Source organism: Staurois parvus, unplaced genomic scaffold (genome assembly GCF_062004578.1).
Source record: "Staurois parvus isolate SC_StPar_1 unplaced genomic scaffold, SC_StPar_1.0 ptg000332l, whole genome shotgun sequence".
Lineage (NCBI taxonomy): Eukaryota > Metazoa > Chordata > Amphibia > Anura > Ranidae > Staurois > Staurois parvus.
Window position 1 is genome coordinate 1,098,114 of NW_028318128.1, and position 23,039 is coordinate 1,121,152.

At 46.4% G+C, this 23,039-nt stretch overlaps 1 protein-coding gene across 2 annotated transcripts in view; it reads right to left on the minus strand.

Moving 5' to 3' along the window:
* Positions 1 to 15,581, minus strand: part of LAMC1 (laminin subunit gamma 1) — a 185,523-nt gene extending 169,942 nt beyond the window's left edge. Inside the window, exon 1 of one of the 2 annotated variants that reach the window (XM_089683983.1) lies at positions 14,928 to 15,581. In XM_089683983.1, the coding sequence (XP_089540109.1) occupies positions 14,928 to 15,309 (382 nt within the window). In that variant the 5' untranslated portion in view covers positions 15,310 to 15,581. Of the gene's footprint in view, positions 1 to 14,424; positions 14,478 to 14,927 lie in introns of those variants that run through there. The other variant, XM_089683984.1, reaches the window with a different exon arrangement.
* Positions 15,582 to 23,039: the final 7,458 nt, after the last annotated feature.

Sequence of the window (23,039 nt, forward strand, 5' to 3'; positions counted from 1 at the left end):
TGTTTGATGGTTTTTCCGAAAAAAATATGCGCATCAGCCATGACCTGGAAGGAACAGTTTTGCCTGTTATATGGGGTGAACTTTATGACTTGGTTGGTTGATTTTCAAAATCATTAATGGCACCATCAGATTACCGAGCAAACGTTTTTGATTTTCGGACAAAAAATCGTTTAGAATTCGAACCGTGTATGGCCTGCATAAGGTAACACCAACCTTCAACAGAAGAGTACCTACACTGCTGCAAGTTCTCTACCATGCTTCCAACACATCTCTTCATGTTTTAGCTTGCATAGGTATCCTTTAAAACTTTCCAGAGATGACAATGCACCAAGTTCAAAAGTATCAGGTAAATGCACAGATAAATCAAGTATTTTAAAAGCTCAAGTGGAGCATTTTTCCTTTTCATTCAATTGCAATGTGCCTTTGAACTTAGGAAATGTGACTACTCCAGAACGATTAACTCTCTAGGAAAGCCCCCTCCCTGCTTGCACATCACAGCCCTCTCCTCCTCTGGCAGTGTCTAATAATTCTTTGTGTTGGCCCAGCTCCTTTGCTCCTCCCTTCACCTCCCTACATAACCATTTATGTATCTGCCAGGGGAGGAGCAAAGGAGCATACTATAAATTGGCACCTGAGTAAAGTCTCTTGAGTCTGCTGACATCACATCCAAGATGGCGGCAGCCAGAAGGCGCCTTGGGGCTTTCGGATGTCTACACGCGGGATGTTTTTACAGGTAAACAACATGCATACAATCCATTCGATGCACATCTAATTTATTGGGAAGAGTTTACTTGATATGAATGTTCTGACAACAGGGTCTCTATAAACACGATGGTACTTTGTTATCAAAATGGGAATCTTTATACAATATGACCTCAAACAAAATGCCAATTTGAACTACCAACCTGAAACACTATAAAAATGACTCACTTGATAAATCTACAAAAATGGAGGCGATGCCCTGGAAGATGTAAAACTAATTGCTAAGCATTTTTTTTTATTATTTTAGTCTTTATAAGATCACAAGGTGCAAACGTTATACGGAACTTACAAAAAAAAAAAAAAATCGGCTTTCCTAATGAGTGATAGACATCACTGTCAGAAACAGCCAAGTCTGAGACATGCTAAATCCTTTCATGGGAGCCAAGGACTAGAAAGAAATCTGTTTTTAATCCCTAGAATCTGTTATTAACTACATCTCCTTTTTGTAGTTCAGCTTCTAGAAAAACATATTTCCACCATATGAGGAGCAAGTACACCCCCCAGGAGTTCTTCCCACAGACAGTGACTCACAAAGTCAGATACACAGCGGATGGGCTTATTGGAGAGGGACAAGAGGGGGCATGACACATGCACTTAGGTTAAACTTCAGCCGTAAATGCTGTAGGTAATACACAATTAACAGTAATGATATTTCTAAAGTAAAGCCTTTCTGCTTCCATTACATACTTAAGACCTAGTAACATCACTAGGTCTCTGTGCTTCACTATACAATGCAGGGAAATCATGGCTACAGGGAGAGGTGAATAGGGTGCTGTACTTTTCTTCCAGGAAGAATGACAGCACCCTGCACAGGCCTTCAGTCATTCACAATCTGCTGAGGTCAATCTCTACCACATGAATGCCTTATTCAGGGTTGACATGAAAATATCAAAAGTGATGGCGGTGTCGCTAGCTACACAGTGCTGCCCTGAGCAGTGGCCAATAGAGTCCATTCACACTATATGTAAGTAAACATTACCTGCATACAGTGTATGGACAACGTATAAAACATTGTCCGTACATTGGGCAGCACAGTGGCTAAATGGTTAGCACTTCCGCCTGGCAGTACTAGGGTCGTTGGTTCGAATCCCAGCCACGGCACCTCCTGCCTGGAGTTTGCATGTTCTCCCTGTGCCTGCGTGGGTTTCCTCCGGGTACTCCGGTTTCCTCCCACCCTCCAAAGACATGCTGGTAGGTGAATTGGCTGCTGTCTAAATTGGCCCTAGTATGTGTATGTATGAATGTGAGTTAGGGACCTTAGATTATACGCCCCTTGAGGGTTAGGGACTGATGTGAATGTACAATATATATGTAAAGCGCTGCGTAAATTGATGGCGCTATAGAAGTACCTGAAATAAATAAAATGAGATCCTGCTTTTAGGCAGATCCTGTGTAATTTCCATATGCCCATGTTAACATACCTTAAAGCGGCGTTCGACCCAAAATGGGAAGTTCCGCTTTAAAGATTGGTCCCCTGCTCCCCATTAAGGATTGGCACCTTCGGGAGTGGGGGGGGGGGGGGGGGGGGGACAGGTACCCGAATTTGACAGGTACCCGCTCCCACTTCCGCTGCGATCGCCTAGGAGATCGGAAATGGAAGTTGTCTTCCTACCCTCCCTCCCCGAAGTCTTGTGGGATGTGACAGTTCCCAGTAGACAACGGGACCATTCAGGAAGCCACAAGCTGTCACAGCCAGGTGCCCACAGTGAAGATGTCAGCACCTGAATACAGGACAGCCGATGAAACGAGCTGTGGCGGGGGCAATGCAGGATCGTGGGACAGGTAAGTGGCTGTTTTTTAAAAATCAGCAGCTACAGTTTTTGTAGCTGCTGACTTTTTTTTTTTTTACAAAGTGAGTAGAACTCCGCTTTAAGAAGTCATCATTTCTATCATTCAGCGGTATCCATAAAGCTAATTTTAATTTTCCAGATTTTAGGTTGAGTTGCTCTTTAATTTATCTGCTTCGTCATTAAGTGCTTCAATACTGAAGCTGGCCATTCACACAAGGACTGCTTCTGCTCAGCTTGCAAGCGGAACAAAAGAAATACATAAATTCCCCAATCCATGCTAAACACCAAGGACGGGCGAATCTCCCCTGCCGGCCCTTGTATTCTCACAGCTGATGTCCGCAGATGTCTGAATACCGTAAATATAACTGCAGTAGAATGGCTCCCTAGCCATTTAACATTTTTTAACAAAAAAAAAACAAACAGTCTATGCAGATAAGGAGTGCTTGTAGATACAGTGCCTTAAAAAAGTATTCATACCCCTTGACATTTTCCACATTATTTCATGTTACAACCAAAAACGTAAATGTATTTTATTGGGATTTTATGTGATAGACCAACACAAAATGGCACATAATTATGAAGTGAAAGGAAAATGATAAATGGTTTTCAAAATTTTTTTACAAATAAATACGTGAAAAGTGTGGCACACATTTGTATTCAGCCCCCCGAGTCAATCCTTTGTAGAACCACCTTTCTCTGCAATTACAGCTGCAAGTCTTTTTGGGGATGTCTCTACCAGCTTTGCACATCTAGAGAGTGATATTTCTGCCCATTCTTCTTTGCAAAATAGCTCAAGCTCTGTCAGATTGGATGGAGAGCGTCAGTGAACAGCAATTTTCATGTCTTGCCACAGATTCTCAATTGGATTTAGGTCTGGACTTTGACTGGGCCATTCTAACACATGAATATGCTTTGATCTAAACCATTCCATTGTAGCTCTGGCTGTATGTTTAGGGTCGTTGTCCTGCTGGAAGGTGATCCTCCGCCCCAGTCTCAAGTCTTTTGCAGACTAACAGGTTTCCTTCTAAGATTGTCCTGTATTTGGCTCCATCCATCTTCCCATCAACTCTGACCAGCTTCCCAGTCCCTGCTGAAGAAAAGCATCCCCACAACATGATGCCGCCACCACCATGTTTCACGGTGGGGATGGTGTGTTCAGGGTGATATGCAGTGTTAGTTTTCTGCCACACATAGCATTTTATTTTTAGGCCAAAAAGTAAAATTTTTGTCTCATCTGACCAGAGCACCTTCTTCCACAAGTTTGCTCTGTTCCCCACATGGCTTTTCGCAAACTGCAAACGGGACTTCTTATGGCTTTCTTTCAACAATGGCTTTCTTCTTGCCACTCTTCTATAAAGGCCAGATTTGTGGAGTGCACGACTAATAGTTGTCTTATAGACAGATTCTTCCACCTGAGCTGTGGATCTCTGCAGCTCCTCCAGAGTTACCATGGGCCTCTTGGCTGCTTCTCTGATTAATGCTCTCCTTGCCCGGCCTGCCAGTTTAGGTGGATGTGCGTGCGAACGAAACGTGTTGGGTGGAGCCTACGTGCTAGCGTCACACCGCCGCGTCTCTGAACAGGAGCGGCGGCCATCTTGGTATGTGTAAAGACACATTTTGTTTTAGATCTCCACGTGGAATGTTTTATCCTCATACAAAGTACTACACTACATATCGATTTCTGGGCTCCTGTGGTGAGCTTAGGAGAAGTCCTTTCTGGATAAAGATTCCAAGTCTCCATCTGAGAAAGGTTTTACAATTCTGCCATTCCAGTAGCTTTCTGGAGAAGTCCTTTCTGGATAAAGATTTCAATTTTCCATCTCAGAGTTTATACATTGCTGCTATACCAGTAGCTTTCTGGTGAGTGCATAGTGGTGGTGGATTGTCTCACTGGATTCCACAGCACTCATTTTGAATTGAACACTACTGTGCCTTGTACTGCCACGGATACATTATTTTTGTCACTTAGATTGATTTATCTGGAACTGAACACTGCTGTGTTTGCTGTGTTGTGTAGTGCCACGAAAAACATTACTTCACTTTATTCACACGGATTTATTTTTGGATGCTATTTATTGCTAATTGCATTATTTAGCTTATGGATTGATCATTTCACATTTAGTTTACATTTGTGTGATTCATATCCTATAACTTGCACCGGCGATAAAATTTCTTGTACTATAAATGTAAGCCCTGCACTTTTTTATATATGATGTTACATTCTGCAGAGCTTAGTGAGGAGATTTCTGAGAGTTGATTGGAGGGAAGGGAGACACACACCCCTTCACACAGCACATAGGAACAGACCTGAGGCTCTCACTCTGCTGGAGGTCCCTCCCCTGTCACCTTTGTCTCCTGGTGTCAAGAAAACTTGTCAGAATAGATTAATGCGGATAGCAGAGGAAAGAAGCAGCAGATAGAAATGACACTTAGTGCTCTTAACTGAGACAAGTATACATTGTAGAGGGAAATGCTTTGTTCATATTTCATGTCTGAGGTTTACAACCCCTTCCAAGTCAAAGCTACACAGCTTTATCTACAGATACTCCTTACCTGCATAGGCAGTATTTTGGTCAAGGTGAACGATCACTTTAAGGCGTATATTCACATTAGCCTCTTGCATATGGTTTATTTAAATGTAGAAAACATTATCTGGGAAGTATAGCCAAACTTTAGACTTCCCAGATCACGTTCCGCTGCGGTAAACCTTACATGCATTTAGGTGCGTTCGCAAGATCTAATCTGCCCCAGATTAACAGAATTATATATTCTCTAAACACAACTAAACTGAATGCGCTGAAATGCAGGTAGACGTACTGTGCTAAACATACCACTGAAAATCATTACATACTAAACATTTACAGTATACATGTATGTAAAAGTCCCTGCAGGGACGCCTGATGGGAGGACTAATCAAAGCTGCACTGAGCCGAGGCACTGCCCAGGTCACCGAGAGACTAGGAGAGGAGAGTTTTCAAGATTATAAGTGAAGGAAAAACTTTTCTTTTAGGGCTAGTTTATACATGCAGCAAGGACTGTCACAACTCTGAAAAGTGATCCACCCCCAAACAGCTTTTCAGTTATTTGACAGGTGTTGAGGAGGTCTCCTCATTACCTGTTTTACACCCTTAAGGCTGTGTTCACACATATGCGGTGCGGTATATCGCATGTGATTTGTGTGCAGTGCGACTGGAGCCATGCATTTTGTACGACTCTAATCGCACCACACCAAAAAGGTGCAGGACCCTTTTTTTGGGTCCGCACTAGAATCGGATTGCAGTGATATTCACACCTATGCGATCCGATCCTGCACATCGCACTGCAGGGTGTTAACACACACACTCACAGTGGTCTGCATGAACGTGGTGCGATTGTGATGCGGAATTTGCATAGTATGTCACTGAATGAGGCCTAATAGACACTCCCCAGGGACACCATCTGTCCATCAGGGGGTCACTCAAATTTAACTGATCCCATGAATGTCTAACAGGAAAGGTAGAGCCCGCCATACACTGACAGAGACAAAATATGTGCTTATTTTAGGGGAAACGGTCTAAACAAATACGGACTAATCAGACTAAACACGGCTGGGACTTCACAGCAATAAAGCAAAGAATGACACGGACTCCATTCCCAGCTAAAGGGCAGATTTTTTTTTTTTTTTTTTTTTTTTTACTACAAATGTAATGGAAAATATTACAATGATTTAATCTAAACCAGTATATATGTCAATTTTATTTACTGAAAGGGAAAAAACACAACTTGAAAGTCCCAGCGCCCAAAAATAGCCGATCCAGAATTAGAGCAGACTCGCCGACTATAAATATCTCCAGAGGAGTGCGGAGAATGAAGTGCAGTGTGGATGGGTCTGGAATAGTCGCACACCTCCGTCATACCTCCCTTTATTCACCTTCCATGGCAGGCGGGGTTAGGACAGGACAGATGGTATGTCGCTCATGGAGCCCGAGGTGCTGTTTTCTGCAAGCGCCATTCATCGGGGAGAAAATAAAAAGGCCCTTCATGGTGTGATATGCTAAAGGTATAATTAAGTCTAATTGGAGAGCGATGTCCCTGCAGGGACGCCTGATGGGAGGACTAATCAAAGCTGCATTGAGCCGAGGCACTGCCCAGGTCACAGAGAGACTAGAAGAGGAGAATTTTCAAGATTACAACTTAAGGAAAAACTTTTCTTTTAGGGCTAGTTTATACATGCAACAAGGATTGCCACGCCTCTGAAAAGTGATCCACCCTCAAACAGCTTTTCAGAGTTATTTGACAGGTGGTGAGGAGGTCTCATTACCTGTTTTACATCCTTCAGCCCGGGTTCACACTGATACGGTGCGGTATATCGCATGTGATTCGCACAGGAACCGCACCACATTCCTGTGCAAATCACATGCGAATTGTGTGCAGTGCGATTGGAGCCATACATTATGTACCGCACCAAAAAGGCGCAGGACCCTTTTTTGGGTCCGCACTAGAATCGGTTCGCATGGGTATTCATACCTATGTGATCCGATTCTGCACATCGCACCGCGGGGTGTTAACGTAACATACACACCCACAGCGGTTTGCATGAACGTGGTGCGATTGTGATGCGCACAGAAAACGCTGCAAATTCCGAACTGCATCAGTGTGAACCAGGGCTAAATGCTGCACCACTGTAGCACAACTGTATGCACTGCATGTGATCATGCTCAGCGGTCGGTAGTCTTCGTCAAATGCGATAGAGGGTTTCATTCTTGCCACAGCACGTGTACCCACCAAGTCACTGCATTTGAACCTTAAAAGAGAAATTCAGGATTGTGAAAAAACAAACAATCAAACTCACTTAGATGGATTTGCCCCCTGCCACTCCTAACACTGAGAACCAAATGATCAAAGACCGCTGATTGCTCTGTTCTCTGTCAGTCAGCTCTCTGCTCTGCCCCTCCAGCACTCACTTGCACACCAGGCTGTGGAGGAGAGTTACTGGCTCAGGATCTCAGCAGCGAGATGGCTGAGCCAGCTGCCGGTCCAAACATCTGGGTGGATCCCAGCACTAACGTCAGGATCGCTCCAGAGCCTGGACTGGCTGAGTGACATAAGCAGACAGTGGACTTTAGCCCATTGTTGGATGAAAACGGGTCAAGGGAGTGCAGAACAAGGAGCGCTCCTATGAACCACAGGAGAAGTAGGGTCAAAGGAGCTTTGGACCTACTTCTCCTTAAAGAGGAGGGGGGGCGGACAGTAAACACAGCAATTTTAGGGGGGGGGGGGGAGACAGTAAACACAGGGGTTCAATTGCATGTTTTTACCTCCCCCCAAATGCAAGGGTAAATAAGCCCTTATTCTGGCCATAGACGGCTCGAAAACTGGGCGTTTTTTCGTCCGATAAACGAAACATCGGTCGTTCGTTAAACCGACGTAACCACCAATGATTGCGAAAATCGGCCGACCAAGTCATAAAAATCATGACATAACAGGAAATGTCATTTTTCAGGTCACGGCTCACGTGCATATTTTTTCCCTAAAAATGATCGTACGATTTGACCATCATTGACGCGAAAATTGGTCGTTTTCCACAAATTTTCCAACATGACCGATAATCCAAAAGCAGAAAAAACGTGAAACCCGGCCGACGAATTAACCCACTAACAGTGTAAAAATTGACCGATTAATCTTTCAGACGAAAAATCGGCCGATTTTCAAACCGTCTATGGCCGGCATTAATTTGGGTCACATGGTGAAGGATTAGGCTGGTCATTCCTAATGAAGCAGCTGAAATTCAATCAGTTTGTGACCCTGTCGGCAACACTCCGCTCAACATTCTTAAATTAAAAAGAAAATTGAAGGAGTCGGGCAGATAATTGTCAGCCAAGCAGCTCCTGCATCTAAGCAGATGCAGCCACTGTTGAAATATTCTGCCGCCGGCTGTCGGAATACAAATGCCAATACAAAAATGCTGAAAAACTCACATTTTTAATGTGACTTTACACAGCTAACGTTACCAGCGATATTAAAACACCCCGTGTGCATGGAGACTAATGCTTAGAACGCTCTTATGCTGATAAAAGCTGAAAAACGCTTAAAAAAAGTAGCTATCCGGTGTTTATGAGCATTTTTGATCCTGAAGATTATGTGGGAGTATAACTTTGCTAAAAAACACAAATGCTGAAAAACAATAAAGAAAAGCTAATGCAAAAATGCTAAAAAATGTGAAAAAAACTTCACGTTTTTATTACAGAATTCTACAGCGAATGCTACTGGTGTTTTTAGACCGTTCACCTTAAGGTGAGGGGACCTGGGGAAAAAAACAAAAAAAAAAAAAACAACACAGGTTGGCAATGGGCAGCACAGTGGCTAAATGGTTAGCACTTCCGCCTGGCAGTACTAGGGTCGTTGGTTCAAATCCCAGCCACGGCACCACCTGCCTGGAGTTTGCATGTTCTCCCTGTGCCTGCGTGGGTTTCCTCCGGGTACTCTGGTTTCCTCCGACACTCCAAAGACATGCTGGTAGGTTAATTGGCTCCTGTCTAAATTGGCCCTAGTATGTATATATATGAATGTGAGTTATGGACCTTAGATTTATGCCCCTTGAGGGTTAGGGACTGATGTGAATGTACAACATATATGTAAAGCGCTGCGTAAACCGACAGCGATATACAAGTACCTGAAATACAAGAAGACACACAAAACTGAGAAAACACTCGAGAAAAGTCAGCGGCAGGCCTGCGTACTGCGACAAATCTTCAAGTACCAAAAGCAAAGACAGCAATGACAGACAGAAGGGTCCTGAAGGCAGACCGCACAATGCTGTTTTGTGTCCCCACCACACAACAGCCATTCTGTGTCCCCTGGCCCCAGGCTATGAAAGAACGGCTCATAACTTCTCCGAGTGCAATTAACAGGCTTACAGAGCAAAGGATTCTCACTGGGAAGTAAAGCCGGCAGAATGTGACACCTGAGGCACAATAAACAAGGTTCCAGTGACATTACATGTAACAGCCTTTTACAAGAGAAGGTCAAACAACTGATTCATAAAATACACAAGAGAGCAGAGGCAGGGCTGATGATGAATTCTGGGGGGGGGGGGGGTAAAAGTGAGGACTTCCCCCCAACAGCATCAAGTGGGGTGTCCAACATTACTACTTTAAACCACAGGACAAGCTGGGGTGTGGTGGGTCGTACAGTGGAACAAAAAAATTGCACGATAATGCCTCATTCATATGGGTGTGAAAACGCCACTTTCAGGGGCAACTGTCTTTTCTTTTTTTTCTCTAACCGCCTCTTTCAGGGGTGACTAGCATTTTGTTTTTTGACATTTCTGAATGCATCTGCATATTAGCCAACATGCCCATGCAGGGTTTTAAGCATGTATTTGCACACCGCATTCAGGAGCATAAAGAAATGCCCCAAGCTTGTCTTTACCGTAGACGTGTATGGGCGCTTTTTGCGCACACACATAAATGTACTTTAGTGATTAGAAATATGGAATGTTATAGCCAATAGAATGAGTTTATGTGCATACGCCACTAAACGCTACATCTGTACAGGAGCCGCAATAGTATCTCAGCCTTAGGGCCCAGTCACGCCATCGCATTTAAAGCGGAGTTCCACTCACACTGTCAAAAAATAAACGTCAGCAGCAACAAAAACTGTAGCTGCTGACTTTTAAAAAACAGCCACTTACCTGTCCCTCGGTCCCGTGGTGTGTCCCCTGCAGCACGTTTCACCGGCCGTCCTGTATTCCAGGAGGCCGGCATCTTCAGTGTGGGCACCCGGCTGTGATAGCTTGCGGCTTCACAGCCGGGTACCCACTGCGTATGCGCGAATAGCACTGCGCTTCATGAATGGTCCTGTAGTCTTCTGGGACCTGTCACGTCAAAAGACTACAGGAAGGGAGGGAGGACACCATCCGCTTCTGATCACCTAGGCCAGGGGTAGGCAACCTGAGAGCCGCAGGACTACAAGTTCCATCATGCCTCTGCAAGTCATAGCTGTAACTGTCAAGTTTTGTAATCTTTGCAATGCCTCATGGGAAATGTAGTTCCACAACAGCTAAAGAGCCACAGGTTGCCTACTCCTGACCTAGGCGATCAGAGGTACCCGCCCCTCCCAAAGGTGCCAATCTTTAATGGGGAGCAGTCCTTAAGGCGGAACTTCCCCTTTTGGGTGGCGCTCCGCTTTAATGTGCGCTACAACGCAGGATCTTAAATTGCTAAAAGTGCATGAAAACGGATTACCATTGTAATATATATGTAGATCTTCACATCATCCTCGTACCACTTGGTACAGCATTCAGCCCCATCCAGCCACAGCCTTCCATGGAGTTTGACAAGCAGCTGCAGGACACTGCACCTGTCCCTATTGGATACACTAGAATATCGGGAAGGTAACACGCACCGCTCCTAGATGGTCCCATGTCCTGTTCACTATAATGACAGTATTCCTGCTGCGGCTCTCAGCGGCCACGGTCCTTTTCCCTATGACAACAGGTCAACAGCGGCCACAGCTATTCGCCATTATCTGCACAGCCAGCGATTATCTGCAAAGTGGGTCCACCAGTGATACCTATGGCCACCAGTGACCTGTCATAGTGAACAGGACCGGTGGCCACACCTAGCCGCTGAGAGCTGTAGTGGGAATCTGATTCCTGCCGTCACAATTCACACCGGCCCTGATCGCCAGTGAGAATGCGCCCCAACTTAAAGTGTTACTGTAATCTGTCGCTCAGCGATCCAAGATTCAGAGGCTTTTGTGTTGCCAGCAAAATCGCTAACAACAATCGCTCTTGATGCACTTTTATGTTGCTCAACTCGCTGAAGGAAAGCAATTTGTAGTAGAGCATAACCCAATGTTGTAGCTCGATCGCCAGCGTCTCTAGAGATTAAATCTCTAGCTGCAAATCGCTGGAATTAGTGCTTTGTAGCGGTGTGTGTGTGTAATTTTTTTTTTTAACCAAGTTGCATTGACATGCATTCATGAGCAGTCCAGTGTGAAACATGCATCGTACTGTACTTTCTTTAAAACTACGCCAGAAGCACCATAACGGTGTATAATCAGCTCATTGAAATTGGTTTATTATTCTTACATATACGTTCTTATAAATACTTTCCACTGCACATGGTGCACAGGGCCCCTAAGGAGATTGTATAGAAATTGTATAATGTATAACCACCATTAGAGGCTACAGGACAGGGAATAAGCAAGAAGCTGCAATTAAAACAAGATGATTGCTGCAAATGACTGGCCCAGAGATGGGGGGCCCACAACCTTGCACTATGAGGGTGATGGGGGCTGTAAATGGGAGCCCCTGCCTGGCCCTATCAGGGTGAATGGTGGCTCCATTCCTATGAAAGTGTATGGATGGGCCCCCTGGTCTGGCACTGGGAGGGCATACAGGGAGAGATGGGGGCCCCTTTTCTAATGAGGGCATATAGGGGGAGATGGGGTGAGGTATGATGAACATGGATATGAGAAGATGGGGACCCTGTCGGTATGAGAGCATACTGGGGGAGATGGGGCCTCTAGGTATGATGGAGATGGGGCAGTCGCGCACAGGGTCTGGTTAAAGCAGTGCAGTTACTTATCCCAGACAGCATGAGATGGATTCCCTGTCCCTAAGAGGATGTAGGTGGGGTGATGTCACTTACTGAGGTGCAGGGTAAGGTCGATGGAATGCAGGTACTGCATCCCGGCCAGCATGGTCTAGTAATGGGAGGTCCCCATCACTAGGTGGGTGTTCAGAGAGGTCTGGGATGATGTATTGGGGTAGATCAGGTATGGGGGGGGGTCTGGGGTGCATCAGGTAGGTGGAGTGATGTCACTCACTGAGGTGCAGGGTAAGGTTGATGGGAATACGGGTACTGGATTCCGGCCAGCATGGTCTGGAGATGGGGGGGGGTCCCTGTGTATGGTGGAGATGGGGGGATAGATCAGGTATGGGGGCTCCCGTGTAGAGGTATGGGGGATAGATCTGGTATGGGGGGGTCTGGGGTGGTGTTGGAGAGGTATATCAGGTAGGTGGGGTGATGTCACTCACCTCGCAGGGTGAGGTTGATGGAATGTAGGTACTGAATCTCGGCCAGCATGGTCTGGTAATGGGATGTCCCTATCCTTAGGTGGGTGTACAGGTGGGTATGGGGTGATGTATGGGGGTAGATCAGGGGTGAATTAGGTAGGTGGGGTGATGTCACTCACTGAGGTGCAGGGTAAGGTTGATAGAATGTGGGTAGTGAATCCCAGCCAGGATGGTCTAGAAATGGTGGGGTCCCTGTGTATGGAGATGGGAGGGGTAGCTCAGGTATGTAGGGGCCTGGGGTGCATCAGGTAGGTGGGGTGTTGTACAGGTAGGTGGGGTGATGTCACTAACCACGCAGGGTGAGGTTGATGGAATGTGGGTACTGAATCTCGGCCAGCATGGTCTGGTAATGGGATGTCCCTATCCTTAGGTGGGTGTACAGTCGGGTATGGGGTGATGTATGGGGGTAGATCAGGGGTGGATTAGGTAGGTGGGGTGATGTCACTCACTGAGGTGCAGGGTAAGGTTGATAGAGTGTGGGTAGTGAATCCCAGCCAGCATGGTCTGGAAATGGTGGGGTCCCTGTGTATGGAGATGGGAGGGGTAGCTCAGGTATGTAGGGGCCTGGGGTGCATCAGGTAGGTGGGGTGTTGTACAGGTAGGTGGGGTGTTGTAACTCACTGAGGTGCAGGGTGAGGTTGATGGAGTGCGGGTACTTGATCCCGGGCCAGCATGGTCTAGAGATAGGGGGTCCCTGTGTAGAGATGTGAGGGTAGCTCAAATAAAGGGGTCCAGGGTGGATCAGGTAGGTGGGGTGATAGGGTGATGTCACTCACAGAGGTGCAGGGTAAGATTAATGGAGTGCAGGTATTAGATCCTGCTTAGCATGGTCTGTAGATTGGGGGTCCCTGTGTACGGTGGAGGTCCTGTGTATGTAAAGGTATGGGGAGTCTGTGGTGATGTCACTCACCGAGATGCAGGGTGAGGTTGATGAACTGCAAGTACTGGATCCCGGCCAGCATGGTGTGGAGATGGGAGGGTCCCTGTGTATGGTGGAGGTGGGGGTCCTGTGTATGGGGGGGGGGGGGTAGATCAGGTATGGGGGCTCCTGTGTACAGCTAATGGGGGGGGTAGATCTGGCATGGGGGGGGGGGGGGTCTGGGGTAGTGTTGTGAAGGTCACTTACCAAGGTGAGGTTGATGAGGCACGGGTACTAGATTCCAGCCAGCTTGGTCTGGTAGTGAGAGCTCCCTATCCTTAGGTGGGTGTACAGGGGGGTATTGGGTGATGTATGGAGGGTAGATCAGGTATGCAGGGTCTGGGGTATATCAGGTAGGTGGGGTGTTGTTACTCACCAAATTGGAGGGTGAGGTTGATGGAGCGAGGGTACTAGATCCTGGCTAGCATGGTCTGGAGAGGATGAGTTCCTGCATACAGTGGGAGTCCTGTGTTGGGGGGGTAGGTCAGGTATGGGGGCTCCTGTGTACAGGGGGGGGGGTTAGCTTAAGTAGGTGAGGGGATGTCCCTCATTGAGGTGCAGGGTGAGGTTGATGGAGTGCGGGTAGCGGATCCCGGCCAACATGGTCTGGAGAGGGGTGGGGGTCCCTGTGTACGGTCAAAGTGGGGGTCCTGTGTATGGGGGCTCATCAGGTAAGTTATGGGGGGTCCGGGCTGGATCAGGTAGGTGAGGGGATGCCACTTATCGAAATGCAGGGTTAGGTTGATGGAGTGCGGGTCCTGGATCCCGGCCAGTATGGTCTAGAGATGGGGGGTAGCTCAGGTATGGGGAGTCCAGGGTGGATCAGGTAGGTGGGGTGATGGATCAGGTACGTGGGGAGATGTGCAAATAGGTGGGGTGATGTCACTCACCGAGGTGCAGGGTGAGGTTTATGGAGTGCGGGTACTGGATCCCGGCCAGCATGGTATGGAGATGGGGGGGTAGCTCAGGTATGGGGGGTCTGGGGTGGATCAGGTAGGTGGGGTGATGTCACTCACCGAGGTGCAGGGAGAGGTTGATGGAGTGCGGGTACTGGATCCTGGCCAGCATGGTATGGAGATGGGGGGGTAGCTCAGGTATGGGGGGTCTGGGGTGGATCAGGTAGGTGGGGTGATGTCACTCACCGAGGTGCAGGGAGAGGTTGATGGAGTGCGGGTACTGGATCCTGGCCAGCATGGTATGGAGATGGGGGGGTAGCTCAGGTATGGGGGGTCTGGGGTGGATCAGGTAGGTGGGGTGATGTCACTCACCGAGGTGCAGGGAGAGGTTGATGGAGTGCGGGTACTGGATCCTGGCCAGCATGGTATGGAGATGGGGGGTAGCTCAGCTATGGGGGGTCTGGGGTGGATCAGGTAGGTGGGGTGATGTCACTCACCGAGGTGCAGGGTGAGGTTGATGGAGTGCGGGTACTGGATCCCGGCCAGCATGGTCTGGCTCTGCCACCACGTCGTGTCCGCCTGGTTGTTGTAGTCGGTGAGGAAGTCGGCGCCGTGCTGGAGGTGGGGCTGCACGCTGTCACACAGGTGGCAGGACTTGGTGACCCCGGTGACTCCGGTCTGCACACAGTACTCCTCCGGGGGGGAGCCGCAGGTATTGGTGGCCACCACCGTCACGTTGAAGGCGGCATTAACGAACTCCGGCATACAGCGCTGCGGCCGGCCGCCCTCCGAACACTCGTCCATGGCCGCCCGGCCGCCCTCCAGAAGGAGTAGTAAGGACAGGACGGTCAGCACGGGAGGCCTCATCCTCCGCTCCATGGGCTCTCCGGGAGGGATCGCTGTGTGATGGGAGACGAGCCTGCGGTGTCCTCTGGGGAGCCGGCTCTCATATGGTTGTGCGGGGAGTTGGGGAAGTGGTTTGCCCGGGAGAAGTGTGCACAGGACGGCTCCGCCTGGACTCTGTACACGGGGAGGGATGGACAAGACTCCGGGGGTCCCGGGACACTGGACTGAGCTCCGCTCTATGGGGCAGGAGAGAGGGGCCGGCCGAGGACACGGGGTGGGGAATGGGAAAGCGCAAAGCAGTGTGGGAGGACGGGGAGCCCCGGAACCGACACACTTCGGAACTTTCCGGCAAACTTCGCTGGGATAGGAGAGCCGCCTGCACAGAGGTGTCACCTCCCCAAATGTCCCCCGTGTAGGGGGAGGGGCCGGGCTCTGTGACTGATATGTACAACTCCATAAGTACACCAAATCACCTCCTCCCTCTACACCAATCATCCGTACTCATCCTCCCTCTACACCACTCGTCCGTACTCATCCTCCCTGTACACCAATCGTCCGTACTCATCCCCCCTCTACACAACTCGTCCGTACTCATCCTCCATCTACACAACTTTGTACACCTCTTCCAACTCCGTTCACCTCTTCCCTCCACAACTCCTCCGTACACATACTCCATCTACACAACTCTTCCGTACTCATCCTCCGTCTACACAACTCGTCCGTACTCATCCTCCCTTTACACAACTCGTCCGTACTCATCCCCCGTCTACACAACTCGTCCGTACTCATCCTCCGTCTACACCAACCATCCGTACTCATCCTCCATCTACACAACTTTGTATACCTCTTCCAACTCCGTTCACCTCTTCCCTCCACAACTCCTCCGTACACATCCTCCATCTACACAACTCTTCCGTACTCATCCTCCATCTACACAACTCTTCCGTACTCATCCTCTGTCTACACAACTCTTCCGTACTCATCCTCTGTCTACACAACTCTTCCGTACTCATCCTCTGTCTACACAACTCTTCCGTACTCATCCTCCATCTACACAACTCTTCCGTACTCATCCTCTGTCTACACAACTCTTCCGTACTCATCCTCCATCTACACAACTCTTCCGTACTCATCCTCCATCTACACAACTCCTCCGTACACATCCTCGCTCTACACAACTCCTCTGTACACATCCTCCCTCTACACAACTCATTCCATACACCTCCTCTGTACACCTCCTCCCTCTACACCAATCATCCGTACTCATCCTCCATCTACACAACTCATTCGGACACCTCCTCCATCTACACCAATCATCCGTACTCATCCTCCATCTACACAACTCATTCGGACACCTCCTCCATCTACACCAACTCTCTGTACACCTCCTCCATCTACACAACACATCCGTACACCTCCTCCATCTACACCAATCCTCTGTACACATCTTCCATCTACACAACTCATCCATACACCACCTCCATCTACACCAATCCTCTGTACATCTCCATCTACACAACTCATCCGTACACCTCCTACATCTACACCAATCCTCTGTACACATCATCTTCAGAACTCCTCCGTACACCTCTGTGACGATCGTGGCATCAGAACCCAGCCCTTCTCACCAAACTTGTGACCGAAGGACTAGCCAATCTAAAACTGCGCTGTCACGTGTGTAACAATGCCACGCCCAGCTGCACCCTGCACAAAGATTTTTCAGCTAATGGACCACAACCTGTGTGCCGGCAGCCTGGGAGCGATTGTTACTGGGTTAGGTTAAATACTCAATTAACCCTTCACACTGCCACCACCTCCTTTTTGTACAGAGAAAGAGGAAACTTGGCAATATCAGCAATAACACTATGATGTTTGAATAATCATCGCTATACCACTCTCACCGCAGGCAGAGATATACCGAAGTTTAAAACACACAGTAGCTTTAGAGGCAGGGGTGCTTAGTTTGCATTAAAGAGCTTTTGAAACAGTTCAACACTTTCAGAAAGTAAGATTTATTACTAAAAGGGTGAAATAAAAATATTTACAGAAAAAGATGCAGCCAATATATATATATATATATATATAGATAGATATATATAAATAAATATACAGAGAACAAAAGCACAGCAAAGATAACAGAAAGAAGTTTAGAGGGATAAAGTACTTGCCGTCAGCCTTGGGTTAAGCAGATCAGGTTTCAGAGCCAAAAGGGTCTTATCTCCCAAAGTTAGTTCCGATGTTAAAAAGGAGATTCTTCAACTTCAACTCAGCACAGCTTTTTCTAGGAACTCCACAGGGTGTCTCCCTGAAGCAGAGAACCAATCGCCTCATTTGGGGAGGGGGTATGTGTAGGCAGGGAGCTCAGGCTATGACCAAAGCCTTCACAAATTATACTATGGGCAATAACTTTTCCTAGGTACATATAACATTCTATCCACGAGTAGATTAATACGCAGAATCTTCTGCTGAACGTCTACATATGAAATATGAGATACCTGCTTGTATGGTTAAGGAGATATAATTTTCTGCTCTCCTGTATATGCCAGCTAGGGGTGTAATATACCAGGCGACTTGTCTTAAAGTGAGCCATCCAAATATCTGCTCCATGTTTATGTAATTATGTCCTATTTGAAGATATAAAATTATATGGAACAGTGAGTTTTTAAATGTAAGTCTGTTTTTACGACTACCTGGAATGTCTTTGAAGCTCCTTGAGGGATGGATTTATGGTTTTATGATCCCTTCTCCAGCAAGAGTCTCACAGACATAGGGGCACCAGCTAATGAGGTTTATATCCATGATGCCCTCCCAATGAGTTTGCTGCCTGTTATCTCTGTCATCATCCAGACCACATGTCACTCAACAGAGAGGGAGGGGGGATATCGGAGGAATCTGATTTGGGAGAGAGAGATACAAAATAGAGGGGTTTGGAGCAAAATGGATGACCGCGTCCATCTCTGTGTGCATGATTGCTACAACCTCCATCTACACAACTCATCTGTACACCTTCATCTACACAACTCAGCCGTACACCTCCTCCATCTACACCAATCCTTTGTACACATCCTCCATCTACACAACTCCTCCGTACACCTCCATCTACACAACTCAGCCGTACACCTCCTCCATCTACACCAATCCTCTGTACACATCCTCCATCTACACAACTCATCCGTACACCTCCTCCATCTACACCAATCCTCTGTACACATCCTCCATCTACACAACTCATCCGTACACCTCCTCCATCTACACCAATCCTCTGTACACATCCTCCATCTACACAACTCATCCGTACACCTCCTCCATCTACACCAATCCTCTGTATACATCCTCCATCTATACAACTCATCCGTATACCTCCTCCATCTACAAAAATCCTCTGTACACCTCCTCCATCTACACCAATCCTCTGTATACATCCTCCATCTATACAACTCATCCGTATACCTCCTCCATCTACACCAATTCTCTGTACACATCCTCCATCTACATAACTCTTCCGGACACCTCCTCCATCTACAAAAATCCTCTGTACACCTCCTCCATCTACACCAATCCTCTGTACACATCCTCCATCTATACAACACATCTGTACACCTCCTCCATCTACTCCAATCCTCTGTACACCTCCTCCATCTACACCAATCCTCTGTACACCTCCTCCATCTACACCAATCCTCTGTATACATCCTCCATCTATACAACTCATCCGTGTACCTCCTCCATCTACACCAATCCTCTGTACACCTCCTCCATCTACACCAATCCTCTGTACACATCCTCCATCTACACAACTCATTTGGACACATCCTCCACCTGGAGTGTAACAGAGGAAACTTTAGTTGGGGACAGAGTGGGGTGATAAGAAGCTCTGTCAGTTCCTATTGCTTTCAGTTTCCCCATGAAGATGATTAAGACTATTTGTGCAGTTTACCGTTATCACCCAGACTGAAAGAAAAGTCCACATTTTGGGTTGTCACCAAAACCATGAAGGGGAAATCTTCCAGTGGGGACACCCAGAAATTTCATCTTACTTCATGTTTGGCTTATTGGCTAGGAGACAGGAAATGAAGAGAAATCTCCTCAATGGGGGTTTTGCACACACCGAGAGTTAAAGTGAACCTGTCACCAAAAATGAATCACATAGGGGAAAAGTTAAGTGTAAAAAAATGAAAGTTATACCTAAGCACTTCAAATCCCCCAAAAAATGTATGATCATGTGTCGGGGGCGCCTACGCATGAAACCGTTGATGGCACTGTTACATATTGGCGCACACACTGCTGTGAGGTCAATAATTCTAGGCCCATTATTTACAGGTAAATCTAAACATCTGGTGCCCAACATGCAGCCCACCAGCCCTCTGCATGCGTCCCATGGGCTGTAGGACACCATATAAAAAGCAGAGTGGCAGCAGGGTTCTGGAACCAATACTGGCACTACAAGAGAGATTACTGGGGGCAAAGTGATCTCCCCCTATACTACAAGTAAAGTCCAGTCTGGGGAGACAGTGAGAGTAGCACAGGAGCCTGTGATCCGGTAAGAGAGATGTGGGGGGTTAAACTTTCATTGCCATGCCCTGCAATGGGGACGGGGGTTAACTTTCACTAGTACTGACTACCAATGCAGGGGGTGGCTTTAAATTTCACTTCCATGACCACCAGTTCAGGGGAGGGTAAATTTCTTTGCCAGTGTCCACCAATGTGTGTGTGTGGAGGGGGGAGGGTTGTTAATAGTACTGACACAAGTGGTCAGGGCTATTATTGCACTCGTGGACACCAATATTAGTTAATATTAATTAATATTAGGGGGTATTTTTACAGTCACTAACATCAATGCTGGGGGCTATTATTGCATCCACTGACACCAATGCGGGGAGTTATTATTACGGTCACTAACACCAATGCTTGAGTCTATTATTGCATCCACTGTCACCAATACTGGGGGCTATTGCGTCCACTGACACCAATGCTGAGGGCTATTATTACGGTCACTAACACTATTGCTGGGGGCTATTATTATGGTAATTAACATCAATGCTGGGGGCTATTATTGCATCCACTAACAGCAATGCTGGGGGCTATTACTGTGCCCACTAACATCAATGCTGGGACTTATTATTGCATCCACTGACACCAATGCTGTGAGTTATTATTATGGTCACTAACACTAATGCTGGGGGCTGTTATTGTATCCACTGACACCAATGCTAAGGTTTATTATTACAATCACTAACACGATGCTGGGGGCTATTATTGCATCCACTGACACCAATGCTGGGGGTTATTGTTACAGTCACTTACACATATGCTGGGGGTTATTATTACAGTCATCAATATCAATGCTGGGGGCTATTACTGCATCCACTGACACCAATACTGGGGGTTATTATTACAGTCATTAACACCAGTGATGGGGGTTATTATTACATCCACAGACACCAGTGCTGGGGACTGTTATTAAGGTCACTAACACCAATGCTGGGGGCTATTATTTTGGTCACTAACACCAATGCTGGGGGTTATTATTACCATCTCTAACACCAATGCTGGGGGTTATTATTAAGGTCACTAACACCAATGCTGGAGACTATTATTACGGTCAATACCACCAATGCTGGGGGTTATTATTACCATCTCTAACACCAATGCTGGGGGTTATTATTACCATCTCTAACACCAATGCTGGGGGTTAATATTACGGTCACTAACACTAATGCTGGGGGCTATTATTGCATCCACTGACACCAATGCTAGGGGTTATTGCTGCGGTCACTAAAATGCTGGGGGTTATTGTTACAGTCACTAATACCAGTGCTGGGAGTTATTATTACAGTCACTGACACCAATGCTGGGGGTTATTATGATCACTAACATTATGGGTGGGGTTATTAGTACATTCACTGACACCAATATTGATGGTTAGTATTTCACTAACTAACACATATACTATTGGTTATTATTGCCTCCACTGACACTAATGCTGAAGGTTCTTGTACCCCAGCTTCTGTAGTGTACATTGCAAGACACTGCAAAAAACGCAGGTGCGCCAAATTTTTTTGGGCATTGAGGTACTAAAATGCTCTACCTTTGTGTGTCGCTCTGGAAGTGTCAGGCGCCTCACTTGAGGCCCTCTATAACTTTTAGGTTCACCACCATTGCTCTAAACTGATGGCCTGTAGAGGCGTTTAAAGTGTCGCCTTTTGCAAGTATAGGGTACTGAAGTTTGACGCTGTTTCACAGGCACACACAGTTTTGAGGCTTGACATATTGTCTATTTACTTGGCATAATCTCATTTTTTATATTTTACCAAAAACTCAATAATATATAGTTTTTACGTGCACTTAAAATAATTTATGTAAATTTTACAAAAATGTTGTGTTTAATAAACTGTTGCACTAATATCAGGTGACATAAAAAATTGGAACTACCACTATTTTGTTCTCTAGGGTGTCTACAGAAAATATATAATGCTTTGGGGTTTTACGTCATCTTCAGACCTAAAATGATTTTTTAAACATGTGAACAAAAAAATGCAAAAACTACTATTTTTATTAAATTGAATTTTAGTTAAGGTTCACATTAGCCAAGCTGGCAACGGTGGATTGTTAGGACAATTTCGTGCCGGCACCCTCCGTCCAATCATGCCAGATACAAAGTACTTTGGGAATAATGCAATTCAGACACTGAGATGTGAAACGCAGAATTCAAAGTTTTTTTTATTATTGTACTTGATTTTAAGAATGGAGATAATACAGAATTTTTTGGGCTGTATCCATAAAGCACCAATCAGAATTCATTATAGATGTTACAATAACTCACCATATGGTGCGTAATAGAAAACAAAAGAATACGTTCTGCAAACCTTCAAGGCTGGAGACACTTATATAGATAACAACATTCCAGTCCCCAGAGAAAAGGTTAGTTAACTATTAACCCTTTCAGTGGATCACTAATTTTTTAGAGTGCAGTTAAGCAGCCACTGTCAGAGGTGATCCTGCCTTGTCCTAAAGGCCTGTTTTGTTTTTCCTTCTGCTGTACAACAAAAAAGCAGTTTACAATGGGGCTAATGCACCCCAACTATGACCCAAACATTTCTTCTCACTTCCTGCTTTGGCTATGGGACAGGAAGTGAAGGAACATTTTTCTAATGGGACACATAGCAAAAGAACATGAAAGGAGTTATAACACTCCTTCTATTCAAAATTTAAAAAAAATATTTTACTATGCAGGTTACATACTGAGACAAGATAGAGAGCAGATGTGGGGGGGTAAAGGGTTTAAAAGAACAGTTTCACTGTTAGAGAAAATGGACAAATGAATCAGCGGAAAGAGAACGACTTTGTATTTGTAAGCCCCTCTCAGCCTCGGGAGACATCCTATGCATAAACCTCAGGAGACATACCCTGGCCAAACCTTAATCCTCATGGGAAGAATTGATCATCAAGGTGGTATTTTACCAGTCAGTTGGTATTGTTTTGTTTGAAGACAGGCCAGAGACAGATATTGATGTGTACTAGTTCTCCATTCAAATAGGGAGGGTGCTTTGTTTATTATGGAGATGTCCTTATAGTGACATGAAGATCCAAGATTTTTACATCCACTGTCTTGCACTGACTTGCAAACATCAGCAGGGTTGTCTACAGACCTCATATTATCTCCATGATAAACAAAGCTTACCATGAGGCACACCACTTCTGCAATTATAGCAAATAATTACTTTTAATGTCAGCTGTTTAGAAAAAGATTTGCACTTGTGCAA